Source organism: Colossoma macropomum, unplaced genomic scaffold (assembly GCF_904425465.1).
Source record: "Colossoma macropomum unplaced genomic scaffold, Colossoma_macropomum, whole genome shotgun sequence".
Lineage (NCBI taxonomy): Eukaryota > Metazoa > Chordata > Actinopteri > Characiformes > Serrasalmidae > Colossoma > Colossoma macropomum.
The window spans coordinates 5,495,523-5,510,522 of NW_023494798.1; the positions used below are offsets into that span (position 1 = coordinate 5,495,523).

General features: G+C 41.1%; 1 protein-coding gene across 1 annotated transcript in view; it reads right to left on the reverse strand.

Moving 5' to 3' along the window:
- LOC118818473 (ATP-dependent DNA/RNA helicase DHX36-like) overlaps positions 1–15,000 on the reverse strand; it is a 66,149-nt gene that overhangs the window by 6,551 nt on the left and 44,598 nt on the right. The window contains exons 12-15 of the mRNA XM_036585740.1: positions 14,497–14,584; positions 11,947–12,002; positions 8,544–8,608; positions 7,659–7,802 (exon numbers count right to left, since the gene is read on the reverse strand). Of these exons, the coding sequence (XP_036441633.1) occupies positions 7,659–7,802; positions 8,544–8,608; positions 11,947–12,002; positions 14,497–14,584 (353 nt within the window). The remainder of the gene's footprint in view (positions 1–7,658; positions 7,803–8,543; positions 8,609–11,946; positions 12,003–14,496; positions 14,585–15,000) is intronic.

Sequence of the window (15,000 nt, forward strand, 5' to 3'; positions counted from 1 at the left end):
AGTCCTCTACAGAGGATCGACATTTGCATTAGGGTTAGGTTTAGAACCAGGTTTAGGATTAAGATTAGGATTATATTCAGGTTGGAGATTAAAGTTAGGGAACCCTAAGAGAACAGTAAGGTGCTGTTGATACTAAGAACATTGTCATTTTCTGATAAGTTCAAAGTAAAATCAATCAAGTTCACAATGCATTTATACCAGGAGTGCAAATCTGATTTAAGACTCTTTAGTAAAAAGACTTGATGCATCATGAAATCTAACAGCTTTTACAACTTACTATATTTACCTATGTAAAATAGACACAATGAACTGTTTTCATTTTTTTCTAAGTAGTTTAGAAGAGTTATGTTGGCATGGAGGCCCATTCAAACCACATATAGGTGAAAAAATAACTTTTTTTGATATATTATCTCAAATCTCAAAATAATGACTCGTGCTAAAACAATTACTTTCTTTGCTATTTCACACTAAGTCATAACTTTGATGGAGCAAGTCATGTTTTGTAGTGTTAAAATGTTACAAAAAGTTTTAATTAAGATAGCAAGTCATTATTTCAGGATAGCAAGCCATAATTTAGACTTTTTTTTTGTCATTATATTGAGACACTAAGTCAAACTTTTTGAGAAAATGATTCATTGTTTTGACATAGCAAGTCTTCTTTTTGAGACACAGTCAAAATTTGAGAACTTAAGCGATTATTTCGACATATTAATCAAATCAGCCATTATTCTGAGATGTGTCAATTTTTTGGGGAAGTCAATATTTTGACATATTAAGTCTTTATTTCAAGATACTCAGTAAAAATTTGGAGAAAACAACAAATTACACAAATTCAGTATTTCAACATAGTAGGTCATTATTTAGAGATCTCAAGTTGGATTCGGAGGAGATGGAGGGGGGGAAAACTAGTGATTTGAATTTCAAATTTTGAAGTCCAAATATATAGAAAATAGCTCATTTTGACATAATAAATTATCATTTTGAGATACTAAGTCTAAAAATGTCGAGAAAGTAAGGCATTATGTTTGACTTATTAAGTCATTACTACAAGAAACTCAACACTTCAAGAAAATAAGCTGCTATTTCAACAGTCATTATTTTGAGATATGGAAAGTCATTATTTTGAGATACTAATTCTAAATTTTGACATTGTCGCCAGCAATTTTTTTTTTGTTGGGAGCCAATTTTTCTCTTCTGCCTGGCTGCAATGAACCTCCACATATTGGGTTTGGAAAAGAGAGCTTTTCTCTCAGAAAACTGATCGATTTTTTCTTTTTAAATTCTGTTTCTGAGCCCTGATTACTACAACCTAATCCAAAATCAATGGGGCTGAATCACCACTTTCTGACTGCACCACAATAAAATCAGCGCACTTGTACGCACTCCTAGTTGATGTGGTTTAGAAAGACTAACTTAGGTCCTGAGATCATTCATCCCAAAACAAACACAGACCTCGTGGAGGTGATGCAGGCAATACCACGCTCAGATAGAGTGCTTTATTGCTTTATTATAGAGCCTCACTGCGTGTAGAGGTGCAGTTTTAGAGAGCTCTAAAGCTGATAACACTGACGGATATTTTTCCGTTAGCGAAGGCCGTTCCTAGTGCGTATTAAGACGACAGCAGGAATCTATTAGCTTTCATATTATCTGTGCGTGTGCGAAAACGTCGATGGGCTTTTCACTGTTGCTTGAAAGCAAAAGGACAGCAAAGTTCAATTCAAATGCAGGAGACACAGCGACTAGCGCACTCACACTCACCCATTCTCTCTCGCGCTCAGTCTGACGAAGCATGAGTCACCGCAGCCGAACTAACCCTGAACACGCACAGGCCAGAAAGAGATGGGCTCTGCTGAAACCGCACACAGCCAACTCCTGTTTTTCATGCTCCGTTTTAATTCGGTGAGGAGGAGGGCGCGGGGGCGTGATTTTAAATATGCACAAGATCGGGTGGCGGAACGCTGCGGCGGGGCGAGACCTCGGGCAGCAGCACCAAAACAAACTCGGATTCATGAAGCCGTTAGCATCTCTGGTGCTAGAGTTGAGACACAGCAGGTGTGATGTGAATGTTTTCAAACCAGGCTAATTTGGAGAAAAGGAGACGGTAACTTACACAGCTTGATTCACAGCTGCTTTGTGGGAAATATTCATTTCTGTGTGCCTCAGAATTCAGAACGGTTAGATGTGAATTACTCCATTGGACACTGTTAGATATAAAGGTTCAGTGCAGGCACATTGTTAACACAGCAGGTAAAAGCGGCCAAAATCCGATCTTTTTCTTCATATGTGACACAGTTATGTTCTCTGTGTGGCAATGTGAACAGCAAAAACCACATTTAAATGTGAGATTTTCAATTCCGATTTGAGACGCTTTCATATGTGGTACTGAAATCCGATACGTATCCAATCTGCGGCAACGTGGCTCAGTGTGAACAGCGAGATCGGAATTCATGCGTCTTTTCCGTCAATACAAATCGGCATTCGTCATCATTTCGCACTGCTGAGTCCTCATAAACATTCAGGCTGATGTTTCTGTACCATAAAATTAGAAGAGACTTATCGCAAGCGCTCGGTGTTCGAACACAATTAACTGTTTTTCACTGTTTTTCTAACCAGTTTAGGAGTGTTATGTTGGTATGGAAGCGTATTCAAACCACACAGAGGCGAAAAAAATAACTTGTTTTGATATATTATCTCAAAATCTCATGTCGAACAATTACTTTCCTTGAAATTCACCAAGCCATAACTTCGACATAGTCATGGTGTGTAGTGTTAAATTAAAACGTTAAGAAAATATTTCATTAAGATAGCAAGTCATTATTTCAGGATAGCAAGCCATAATGTAGACAATATTACTTTGACAAATTTAGTCATTATTTTGAGATACTAATCACAACACTGAGAAAGTAAGCCGTTATTTTGAGACACAGTCAAAATTTGAGAACTTAAGTGATTATTTCGACATATTAAGTCAAAATTGGTATTTTGAGAATGCCATTTCAGAAAAATTAGCCATTATTCTGAGATGTGTCAATTTTTTGACACATATTAAGTCTTTATTTCAAGATACTAAGTGAAAATTTGGAGAAAATAACTCACTGAATTACATGAATTCAGTATTTTAACATAGTAGGTCATTATTTAGAGATCTTAAGTCGGATTCGGAGGAGATGGAGGGGAAAAAAAACTGCTGAGTCCTCATAAACATTCAGGCTGATGTTTCTGTACCAAAAAATTAGAAGAGACTTATCGCAACCGCTCTGTATTCGAAGAGATTTTCAAAGAAATGGCCGAACGCAGCCGTAAGAGAGCGAGGCTGCAGCGCCAGAACAGCAAAAAGTCTTAAAGCAAAGTTTAAATAATCCGAGGACACGAACCAAAGAAGTGACTGCGGCCTTTTTATGGCAAGCTGAACACATTCTGGGTGATGAGCCCAGGTGTCAGTTGGTGATGCTTCATGTTGGCTCCTGCGATGCTGCCGAAGATGAAGCTGAAAGCTCCGGGAGTGACTGGCGTTTGCTGGCAGTTATGATTGTTTACCTCTAGATGAGCCGCGTGAAGCAGCGTGAATCATTGTTGTTTTGCACCTGCGGGTCAGTTTAGGAGCCGATCTGTTCAGACTGATGTCACATATAGGACACATTTAAAGATAATTTGAACAGCCAAACGAAAAAATCGAATTTGGTAAGAGAATAAGATTTGGGCCACTTTTACCTGCCGTGTGAACGTAGCCTAAATGTTCCCTCAGAGGTACAACAGAGGTACAAATAAGTTATTACAAGCGGAATTACGTATTTGTATCTTTTCACAAACTAATGTTTTTAAACAGAACAATACGATAAAAAGCCTGGAAACGAGACGGGGTGTGTGGAGTCAATACAACCTAGAACACAAAGGCTACGTTTACATACAGTCTCATTGCTGAAAATCAGTTTTTTGCTCAAATCCGATCTCTCTGACACGATGGTTCACACTCGTTTAGGTAAGTGATTCAAATCTGTTATTGATGTGACGAACCGGCGTCCTGAAATGACCCTCATGAGCTCATCCTACTCAGTAACGTCACGTGAATGAATCACGTTCATCATCAGCACAAACTAACGAGCAGAACGAGCTTCGCTGAGAAGATCATTAACTCTGATCAGCTCTCAGCTTCATTATTAGAGCGAGACGAAGGAGAAAAAGATTGATTTGTGTTGTTTTTCCATCGTCTACAGGCTTTAACTTCCTTTCGGTGCTGCGTCATGGTAACGCTGAATGATGGCGCAGTGGAAAAGAATTTATTCCAATCTGAGCGTCACATTAAGGTCGCATGGCCACAAATCGGATACATATCCGATCTAGGACCACATATGAAAGTGGCTCAGGTCTGATTTGAAAAGATCAGATTTGCGTGACCACACAGCTCTGAAAACACCAGATCTGAGTCACATTAAGGCAAAAAATCAGATTTGTGCCACTTCAACCTGGTAATGTGAACGTAGCCATAATTTCAATTATGTTCCCTGACTAAAGGTACTAAGATGGACCCTTGAGGGTACCACCCCAGTGACAAGAGGGGTCCTGCCCCAGTGGCAGTTTACTACCTTTTCTGAGAGCATAGAGAAAATAGAATTGTTCACAGTGGTGGTAACAGGAACCAGACATCTGAAAGTTCCCTCATAGAAAGTTATTACATGAGATGGTTGTGAATATGCTGCCAAATATCATAGATACTCTTCTATGATAGTTTTTATGATGATTTTAGCCTAAGACTTTTTTTTTAATCCATTAATGAAGGGGGAATTTTTGCCAATCCAATCGAACACATTCAGCAAAGCCCAGCAGCGAGGTTGCTGAACTTTACCCTCCTCTTCGATCACTGCAGACTGGCAGGGTCGCCTACAGAGCACCGCTAGTAGCCTGTCGGTGAAGTAATTTTCTTTTTTATTTATTATTTTATTTACTTCTAAAAGACACCAGTAACCAGTGGAGTGACTGGATTATAGCAGAGAATGTATATTACACAGTTAAGAGTAGCTACAGATCACAGTGATGAAAGACCGTGTGTTTCTAATCTCAAAAGTAATTGGCCAAAAGTCAACACCACCACTCGGATGTGCTGGAGAAGCACCGACTCTTCCGGACTCTACTCCCCAACTCTCGCCCTACAGCAAAATGAAGCACGCAGCTAAAAACAGTGCTGTGTGGGATGATAAGGTCAGAGACAAACTATGTAATGCTGTATTAAAGCTCAGCAGTAGCAGCAGTAAATTGATGTTAATATCAACAGCAAGTGCTAATCAAGGAAAAGAAGAACTATTAGCAACTATCTGGTCTGCGTTCTGAGGTAGATGGGTGGGAGGCGGTGGGAAGAAACCACACAATGAGTGTGTGAAATGGTGGAGAAGGATACGCTGCCTAGCGTGGTAGATTGTGATGGCTTTCGAGAGTTGCTGAGGTGCCACTTGTGCATACGGGCCAACAGACTGCAGAGTAGATCGACTAGCGGATATGCTGGTCATTTCTTAACCAAAATCACAAGGATTTTTTGCCACGTGACAAATAATCAGGGTTGGTTACAAGTGAAAATCTGTCAGCTACAGATTTCATATTGATTGTTGTTTAAACGATGCAAATAAACTTCAAGTGAGCCCTGGTCAGGCCATTTATGGTCATTACATGTGGTAAAAACAAGTAAGCCGACTACATTAGATCTCACTTTATTTCGATAGTCCACCATAGATCATCTACAGATGTTCAAATTGTTAACAAACTACCTGTTGAAACTCAGCTGATTGTAAACAGTTGTGGGGTTAGGGTTAGGATTTGGACCAAGGTTAGGGCTAGGAGCAGGTTGAGGGTTGGGTTTAGGTTTTGTGCTGAGTTTAAGGTTAGGGTTAGGTTAGGATTAGAGCCAGGTTTAAAGAAAAAACACTCTGGCTGAATGTGTTTACGTCTCAAACACTGAATTATGCATGATGAAAACTCTGGAATTCACCTATAACATATGAAAGAACCCTCAAAAGAACATTCCAGTGTTTTTCCACCAAATCTCTATGAGTCACATCTGCTATATAAAGTTGATTTCCTATACAAAATAACAGAAATTGGCTTTTCATTGAGTTTTCCGTTCTTTCAATGTCAAATGTCAAACACTCCAATAACTCCAATGGGCAGTTGCTGAATTTCATCTGAAAACATTTACTGCCGCATGATTTCTTCAAAGATAAAACAGTAAAATAACAAGAAAAAAAAAAGAATATAGGGCGACTCATGGATTCAATGTGCCTTCCATTAAAAATAAACAGGGAAATCATTAACACTGAAACTTGGGGAAAACGTTTGGGAAACTGATTTAAGATGCAGAACTTGGTTAGAACCTGTTTTTGCATCCAATCCTGTTCCAATTTGTCTGTTTCTGTTATTTACTATTACATTTTGCTAGCCTTGTAAACTTTACTTAAACAAAAAATGCAATTTACTACAGATTCTGAAAAGGTCTGACGCAAAATGTGAAAAAAAGCCTTGCGTCACTTGCTACGTCAGAGACACCTACACGAACACGCACACTCTAAATCAGTCTTATTGCATTAGACACACATTGTCCATTTTTCGAGGCAGTATAGACTTTCTGTACACCAAAAAAATTCTATACTGCCTGGAGAGAATCAATAGCCTTCATTCTCACTGTAAGCTATTAAAGAATAGACGCTTTTCCATTTCTTGTCAAGCCGGAGATCCAATTCAAGGTCACACATTTCTGATGCTGGAGGTGTTTCAAAACAGACAGAGAAAAACCAGAGGCTTCGTTCCAATCCACAGAAAAATAAGCTTCTTCCTCACTTCCCTTTCAACTCTACTGGAACTGTTCATATTTTTATTATTTTCTGCTACTAAGGACCTTCAAACTACTCTGATAAGTAAATCATCTTGATCAATTAATGGTCAAATAATTGCTTTTCAGTCCAAAACTTCCTGAGAGAAGTTTTGTGTCCAAATTTTGCTTCTTCACTTTAGCGCTTGAAGCTAATGCTGCTAACAAACACTAGAAATCAATAGTCACCCAAATCTTTTCTGTAAACACATCCACAAAATTTAACTCAACCTGTACGTATGCGGCGGCGTAAACTCAGCCAGTCTTCCTCAAAGTTGACATAGATGTTCTGTCGAGAAATGAATGAGGACGTGAATAGGAACTGAGCCCCACAGACTACATGCTTCCTATTAATATAGAGATGGATTTCAATACAGGCAAGATCACAGTGATACAGTAAAAACAGAGAGAGGGATTTGCTATAAAAAAGTGCTAAAGAGGGAACAGAGGGCAGGAGAAATGGAAAAGAATCGAATATTCATGGCCGTTATCAGAGTGGCTGGAGAGCAATAGCCAAAGTCATATTTTCATTACTTTGCAGCACAAGCCATAGAATCCTGGCAGGATTAGCGAGCATGAAATTGATAACGTGGAATAAGAAAGCGAGGCGCAGGAGCCGAGCAGCGAACGAGGAAAATTGAATGAAACGCATTTACATTCCACTGCAATCTAGTCTGAGGGCTGACCTGAGAAAATCTCAATTGGGCGCAATTACTTAGAAAAAAAACATGCAGCGGGAAAAGCCATGAATAGAGGGAGAGAGGGAGAGAGGGAGAGAGAGAGAGAGGGAGAAAGAGAGGGGTACCTGCCGGCTCGTCCTTTCCTCTGCTTGGCGTTGGCCAGGCTCACCCACTCCGCAGTCATAGTGCTGATGTTGTTCTGGGTGTCAAAGTGCGTCTCTTTGATCTTCCCTCCATCGATCACATACACCACATCATCTATAGTAATACTGAGAGAGAGAGAGAGAGAGAGAGAGAGAGAGAGAGAGAGAGAGAGACAGACAATTTTTAACACAGTCAACAATTTACATATTAGTCCTATGAGTTCATCTGGTCATTACTGTTATTGTTGTCACTGTTATAATGCCTTGGCAATACTGGACCTCACAGTCATGCCAATAAAGCTACATTAAACTTGAACTTGACAGAGAGAGAGAAGTAGAGACAGATGCAGGGATGGACAGAGAGACAGAGACACAGTGAAGAGATTCCTACCCTGCAATATTAAACATTCAACATCACAATAAAAAAGACGACTGGATTATCAGCATGAAGCTAATGGAGTTTGTTGATTAGAAGCGAAGCACGCAGCAGCAGTCTGAGCCGCCTGAAATCACAGCCACCGGCTACAGCTCAAATAATTCATAAAGAAATAAATAAAATGGACTAAATTGGCCTAAATACGACTAAACTTGGCTGAAAGGCCAGATCTTTGTGGAGCTGAGGGCAGTGGAGCCTGGCCGGCCATGTGCGTGGAGTACTAATCAGGCCGCGCTGAGAGCTCGTGCCGCTCAGCTGAGATCGTGAACGCCGACAGCGCTTGCCAGAGGAAACGGTGACATTATGGTAATTAACCAGAGTGTGTCAGACTGTCGAACTGCGCTAACGTCCAGCTGACGGAGCAGAGCTGCTGCTTTAACAACTCTAAACGCTCCAGAAAAAGTGAACATCAAAAACAGCAGCACTCATACCTGGTTTCTGCGATGTTCGTGGCGATCACAATCTTCCGGACTCCGGGTGGCGGCCTTTTAAAAACCTGATCAGAGAGTAAGACACATTACACACGCCATCACTGACCACAGAGCAGTAGAGCTCTGAACAGTGCAGCGCAAGAGTCAGAGAGCACCCTGTCATTATTTAATCTCCAATCCAAACGGTCATCAAGTGCAAGTCATTCAGGAAAAGCGCAGGAAACATTCTGACCACCTCCTTGTTTCTACACTCATTGTCCATTTTATCAGCTCCACTTACTATATAGGTGCACTTTGTAGTTCTACAGTTACAGACTGTAGTCCATCTGTTTCTCTGATACTTTGTTAGCCCCCTTTTACCCTGTTCTTCAGTGGTCAGGACCCCATGGACCCTCACAGAGCAGGTACATTCGCAGCACTGCAGTAACACTGATGTGGTGGTGGTGTGTTAGTGTGTGTTGTGCTGGTACGAGTGGATCAGACACAGAAGTGCTGCTGGAGTTTTTAAACACTGTGTCCACTCACTGTCCACTCTATTAGACACTCCTACCTTGTCAGTCCACCTTGTAGATGTAAAGTCAGAGACGATAGCTCATCTGCTGCTGCACAGTTTGTGTTGGTCATCCTCTAGTCCTTCATCAGTGGTCACAGGACGCTGCCCACAGGACGCTGTTGGCTGGATATTTTTGGTTGGTGGACGATTCTCAGTCCAGCAGTGACACTGAGGTGACACTCCAGCAGCACTGCTGTGTCTGATCCACTCAGACCAGCGCAACACACACTAACACACCACCACCACGTCAGTGTTACTGCAGTGCTGAGAATGACCCACCACCCAAATAATACCTGCTCTGTGAGGGTCCATGGGGGTCCTGACCACTGAAGAACAGGGTAAAAGGGGGCTAACAAAGTATCAGAGAAACAGATGGACTACAGTCTGTAACTGTAGAACTACAAAGTGCACCTATATAGTAAGTGGAGCTGATAAAATGGACAATGAGCGTAGAAACGAGGAGGTGGTCATGATGTTATGCCTGATCGGTGTACTCAACTGAAAATTCTACACAAGCCTCGAAAACTAAATAAAGCATCAAAGCTTTCAGTAATTGTGCCTTTATTACAGCTTCCATTCTTTTTTGGTAGACATGCTTTCATTTTTTAAAGAACTATTTAAATCTGATATTTTTTCACTCCAGACTTAGAAGTTACTACCAAGTAATTCCAATAACAAACTCAGACTCTTCAGAAATCTCTCCATAAAGCCCCACATCTCAGATGTCCAGTGACTCGTTTCTGTCATTAATGTGAACGAAACAGTGACCTAAAACGACCTGCACATGCACCAATAATGTCACGTGAATGCATGTGTGTCATAAACAACAAACTAACCAGCGGAGCAAGCCTTCGTCAGAGATTATTAGCTCGGAGCAGCTCTGTTATTAGAGTGAGATTAAGCCAAAAAAGGGCCAGATGTTTTCTTTTACAGTGTTTACTGGCACTGACTGGATCAGCATCGCTGCGCAGTAAAACACAAACATTCCAATCTGACCACTCTTATTAAGGCCGCATCCAAACTAGAACCACATATGAGAGCATCTGAAATCTGTTTTGGGAAAATCGGACTTGTGTTCTCACACAGCTCTAAAAACATCAGATCTGTGTAAAACATCACTTGTTCCACTTCCGTCTGGTAATGTGAACTCAGCCTGTCTCCTTTTCTCAGTGAGGTTCTTCTTGATCAGCTACACATCCTTTCAGACCCACAGCGCTGAGTCGTCTTCTCACAGTGGAAGGATGGACAGAAACACCTGTGGATGTTTTCAGATCTGAAGCAGCTTGATTTTCTCCTCTCTCTCAGAGATGAAAGCTTTAAGTGCTGTTTATCTGATGCGGACAGTTTTGGCGGCTATCAGGTCTTCCAGGTGGTTGTTAGGAGCCTCGTTTTTCTCTTATTTTTTATTTGCATTATCTTATATCTAATCTGAGAATTGAACAACTTGTACTCAGTGGTCATTTTGACCAGAAATGAAATCAGTAGCCTCTGATTTGCACACAGTACTGTGTGTATTTCACTGGCTGTTTGTCTCTGTCAGTTGCTCTGTAGCTTTTAGCCATTTTTAGAACTCCAGTTTTGGAAACTCATGTTTTTTATTTATTTATTTATTTATTGTCCTTGTTTCTTTGAAACGTAGCACTGTCAGGAACACTGCTGCGAACACCTTTTGCCAAGAGTGGATAAATTAAAATACAATGATAATAAATAAATAAATAATATGATAATATAATGATGATAAATTTGATGTATTTAGTGTGGAAGGTTGTTGTGTGATTTTGTGTTAAAAATTTACTTCCTGTGTTTATTCTGTTGCTAAAAAATGAATGAATTAATTAAATACACAAAAGGATGGTCTCTGATTTTTGCACAGCACTGTGTGATATTCATATATAATATTCAAATCTACTAGTGAGTTTTCCTTAATTTATTTAGGAGTGAGCATTAAGGAGTGTTATTTTTTTTTAATCATGCATAGTGAGGTGTGTTATGAGATGAGGCCTTTACACACCAAGCGTGATTTGTCAGATGCCAAAAAGCAACATTTTATTTGTGACATGAACTCTAACCAATCACTGGTTGACACGGTGACAACCAAGATGGAGGATCGGCTGTGGCACAACTTTTAAAAAATCACAGTCAGCTCAAATCAGGGCTCAAACTGGGCTATAAACATCTGAGTTACACGTAGAAACACTCAAAGTTTCAGCTTTTGGCTAAAGTGATGAGGCTCCCCGTGCTACTTTCACACTGCCACGATGCTGTGTCCACTGTCTGCTTGCCTGTCCATTGTCTCCTTGCCCACTCTGTGAGGAGCAGAGGGTCTTATTTGTACTTGAAGAGACTCTGTTTTGTGCTTTGTCAGCTCCAAAAGCTGCGCAAAGTGAGTAACGGAGATCCGAGCTGATTGAAAGAGTTCATGGTTTCAGCTCCTGAATGAGGAGGAGAAACTCTTCACACCCCTTCTGCTTTTCCAAAGTGCCAAGTATCCTGCATGTTGCCTCAGTTTTCTCACTGCATGAGAAACCAAGAATACCTTTTTGATATTCTGCCCCAGTTTTAACAGGAAAAAAATTACATCTAAACATTTCACATCTTCATATTGTTTATTCGTGTGATGTTCCGTGTGTAACAGCCTGTAGACCGTTATATTCAGCAGTGCTGTGGCCCACCAGGACTGGACTCTGCAGAATGTTTTGCGAGTGACCTTCAACAGCACTGTGTGTTCATCAGTTACACTCATTTGGCCTAAAGAAGCACTCGGCTCAATACAGTTTAATGCAATTGATTCAGCAGTATTAAGTCTAGACTGTAATGTGATGATGATGCTAATGAAGCAGAGCTACTTACCTGTGTCTGGCTGACCGTGGGCATCAGAGAGTGCAGTGGAATAATGATGAACTTATCTAAACACACACAAACATGGCATCAGTCAGATCTCAGCAGGCATGACTCTCCCACAAGCTGCCCTGCTATTAGAGTAAAAATAACTCTGAGCTACGATACAAAAAAAAGAATCAAAGTCAAAGTAGGCCGGTCACTCATTATCGGATCGCCCAATCGCAATTATTTAAGAGGATCACAATTATTTAAGGTGGCTAGTCGGCCTCGCCATGGCTAAGGTGGCTAATCGGCTTCGCCATGGCTAAGGTGGCTAATCGGCCTCGCCATGGCTAAGGTGGCTAATCGGCCTCGCCATGGCTAAGGTGGCTAATCGGCCTCGCCATGGCTAAGGTGGCTAATCGGCTTCGCCATGGCTAAGGTGGCTAATCGGCCTCGCCATGGCTAAGGTGGCTAATCGGCCTCGCCATGGCTAAGGTGGCTAATCGGCCTCGCCATGGCTAAGGTGGCTAATCGGCCTCGCCATGGCTAAGGTGGCTAATCGGCTTCGCCATGGCTAAGGTGGCTAATCGGCCTCGCCATGGCTAAGGTGGCTAATCGGCCTCGCCATGGCTAAGGTGGCTAACCAGCCTCGCCATGGCTAAGGTGGCTAATCGGCTTCACCATGGCTAAGGTGGCTAAGCGGCCTCACCATGGCTAAGGTCGCTAAGCGGCCTCGCCATGGCTAAGGTGGCTAAGCGGCCTCGCCATGGATAAGGTGGCTAACCGGCCTCGCCATGGCTAAGGTGGCTAATTAACTTTGCCATAGCTGAGGTGGCTAATTAACCTCGCCATAGCTAAGATGGCTAATTAACTTTGCCATAGCTGAGGTGGCTAATTAACCTCGCCATAGCTAAGATGGCTAATTAACTTTGCCATAGCTGAGGTGGCTAATTAACCTCGCCATGGCTAAGGTGGCTAATTAACTTTGCCATAGCTGAGGTGGCTAATTAACCTCGCCATAGCTAAGGTGGCTAATTAACTTTGCCATAGCTGAGGTGGCTAATTAACCTCGCCATAGCTAAGGTGGCTAATTAACCTCGCCATAGCTAAGGTGGCTAATTAACCTCGCCATAGCTAAGATGGCTAATCAGCCTTACCACAGCTAAGATGGCTAATCAGCCAGCCTGGCCACCTTATGCTTGCATTTTAACAATTAACATGTCGCAAACAATTAACAAGAAAAGATAAGTACATTTTTACATGTAATAATTTATATGACAATTAATCGTCAGCCGAAAGTTGACGGCCCTAAATCTAAGTCAACTTTGTCATCTACACTCTTAAATATAAAGAAAAAAAAACATTCTTCACCATAGAAGAGACTCTAGTGGTTCCCTATAGAAGCTTTCAGTTGATGGTTCTTTAGAGAGTCAGGTTTGTAAATGTGATCTGTCAGCATGAAGAACCTTTTATATAAAGTAAATTTCTATAGAATAGAAGCTTTTTATTATGTTAAGATTCTCTAAAAGGTTCTTCACACTTGCAGATCTCTCCTACAAAACGTTCTTTAGGGAAACAAAAGTGGTTCTTTTATGGCATCGCTCAAAGAACCCTTTGTGGCACCTTTTATTAAAGACTATGGGGTACAGGTCTCGTGGGTATTCTGTAACTGCAATATGCTCTTAACATTAGTCACTAGTTTTCACTGGTAACACTGAAGGCATTTCAATGCACTTAACAATTTGATGGCTGCAGAAAATCAGATTTTTTGAAGCTGATCAGCGCATTTATTTGCTATTAAGTAATCAGATAATGGGAAAACTCTGGGTCTATTTGAGTCAGACAGTAATTAGATTTCTGCTTTGCAACCAGCCAATAAACTCACAGAAGACGACGTGACGTAAACATAATGTAAAACTCAAACTTTGTGTTAATTTAACTGAAAATATGAAAATACATCATCTAAACGATGAAGAATATTTAAATCCTTCATTTCATCAAGCATCCAAAAGTGTTTTGCTGCGTCTTGTGGTAACACCGCTCGCTTATTTCCGGTACCGCAGCCTGTTTTCGCACACATGCCGACTGAGAAACCCGAAAGAAATCAGAGTAAGAGTTCACGTGCACTGAGAAATCTGATTACTGAGCTAAAATCCAGCTCTTTTTATCAGATTTCTTATTAGATTTCCAGACCGTAGTCTGATCTAAGAGATCAGAGTGTGCTGTTTACACGACCATTTGAATAATCAGATATCTGCAGAAATCCGATAATGATCGGATTACTGAGTGCATGTAAACACACTCATGCACATAAGTAAGTCTACTTTGAGGCGAGTGTGTGATGACATAATGCTTGTGGTCCATTTATGAGCACATCTGGAAGTTCTTGTGCTCACACAGCTCTGAAAAACATCACATCTGTTTCAAATTAAAGCGAAAAAAAAAAAAGTGATCTTAAGGAATTTGAGCATCTTCAGCCCTGGAATATAAAGGCAGCCTCGCACACCTGTATCTGCTTCATCAGCTGCAGCAGGGAGAGAAATCTGGCAGCAGTGGAACGAGAGAGAAGATATTTACCGGATTTAAACATCTGGTCGGCCATAAGCAGATCGTTCAGGCTGCTGATGTTGTCCCAGCCAGGCAGAAACACCAGGATAGCGCCGTCCTGAAACACAGTAAACACCAGCTGAGCACAGATAAACACTCAAACAAGCGTCAACACGCTCACTCGCTCGCAGTATAAACGGATGGGGAGGCCACAACCTGGGAACAACTACATCTATCAGTCGGTGAAATGCTGCACTGGATTTACAATTACCATCAACCAGCAGTGGGCAATATGATTATGTTACTGTTATTATGATAAATAATGCCTGGAGGCTTCCACACATCATAGGTATCATCTGTATTTCTTGAACATGGGCCATTTACTCAACCCGTGCTCCTCTCGTCAATAATAGATGCTTGTTGTAGCTGTAAGCCAGGGTGCTTTAAGATGTCCCTGTTATTTTCAGTGGTTGTATTAGGGATTAGGTGGTATTGCAAAAAAAGTATATCCCGATATTTTAAGACATTTTTATG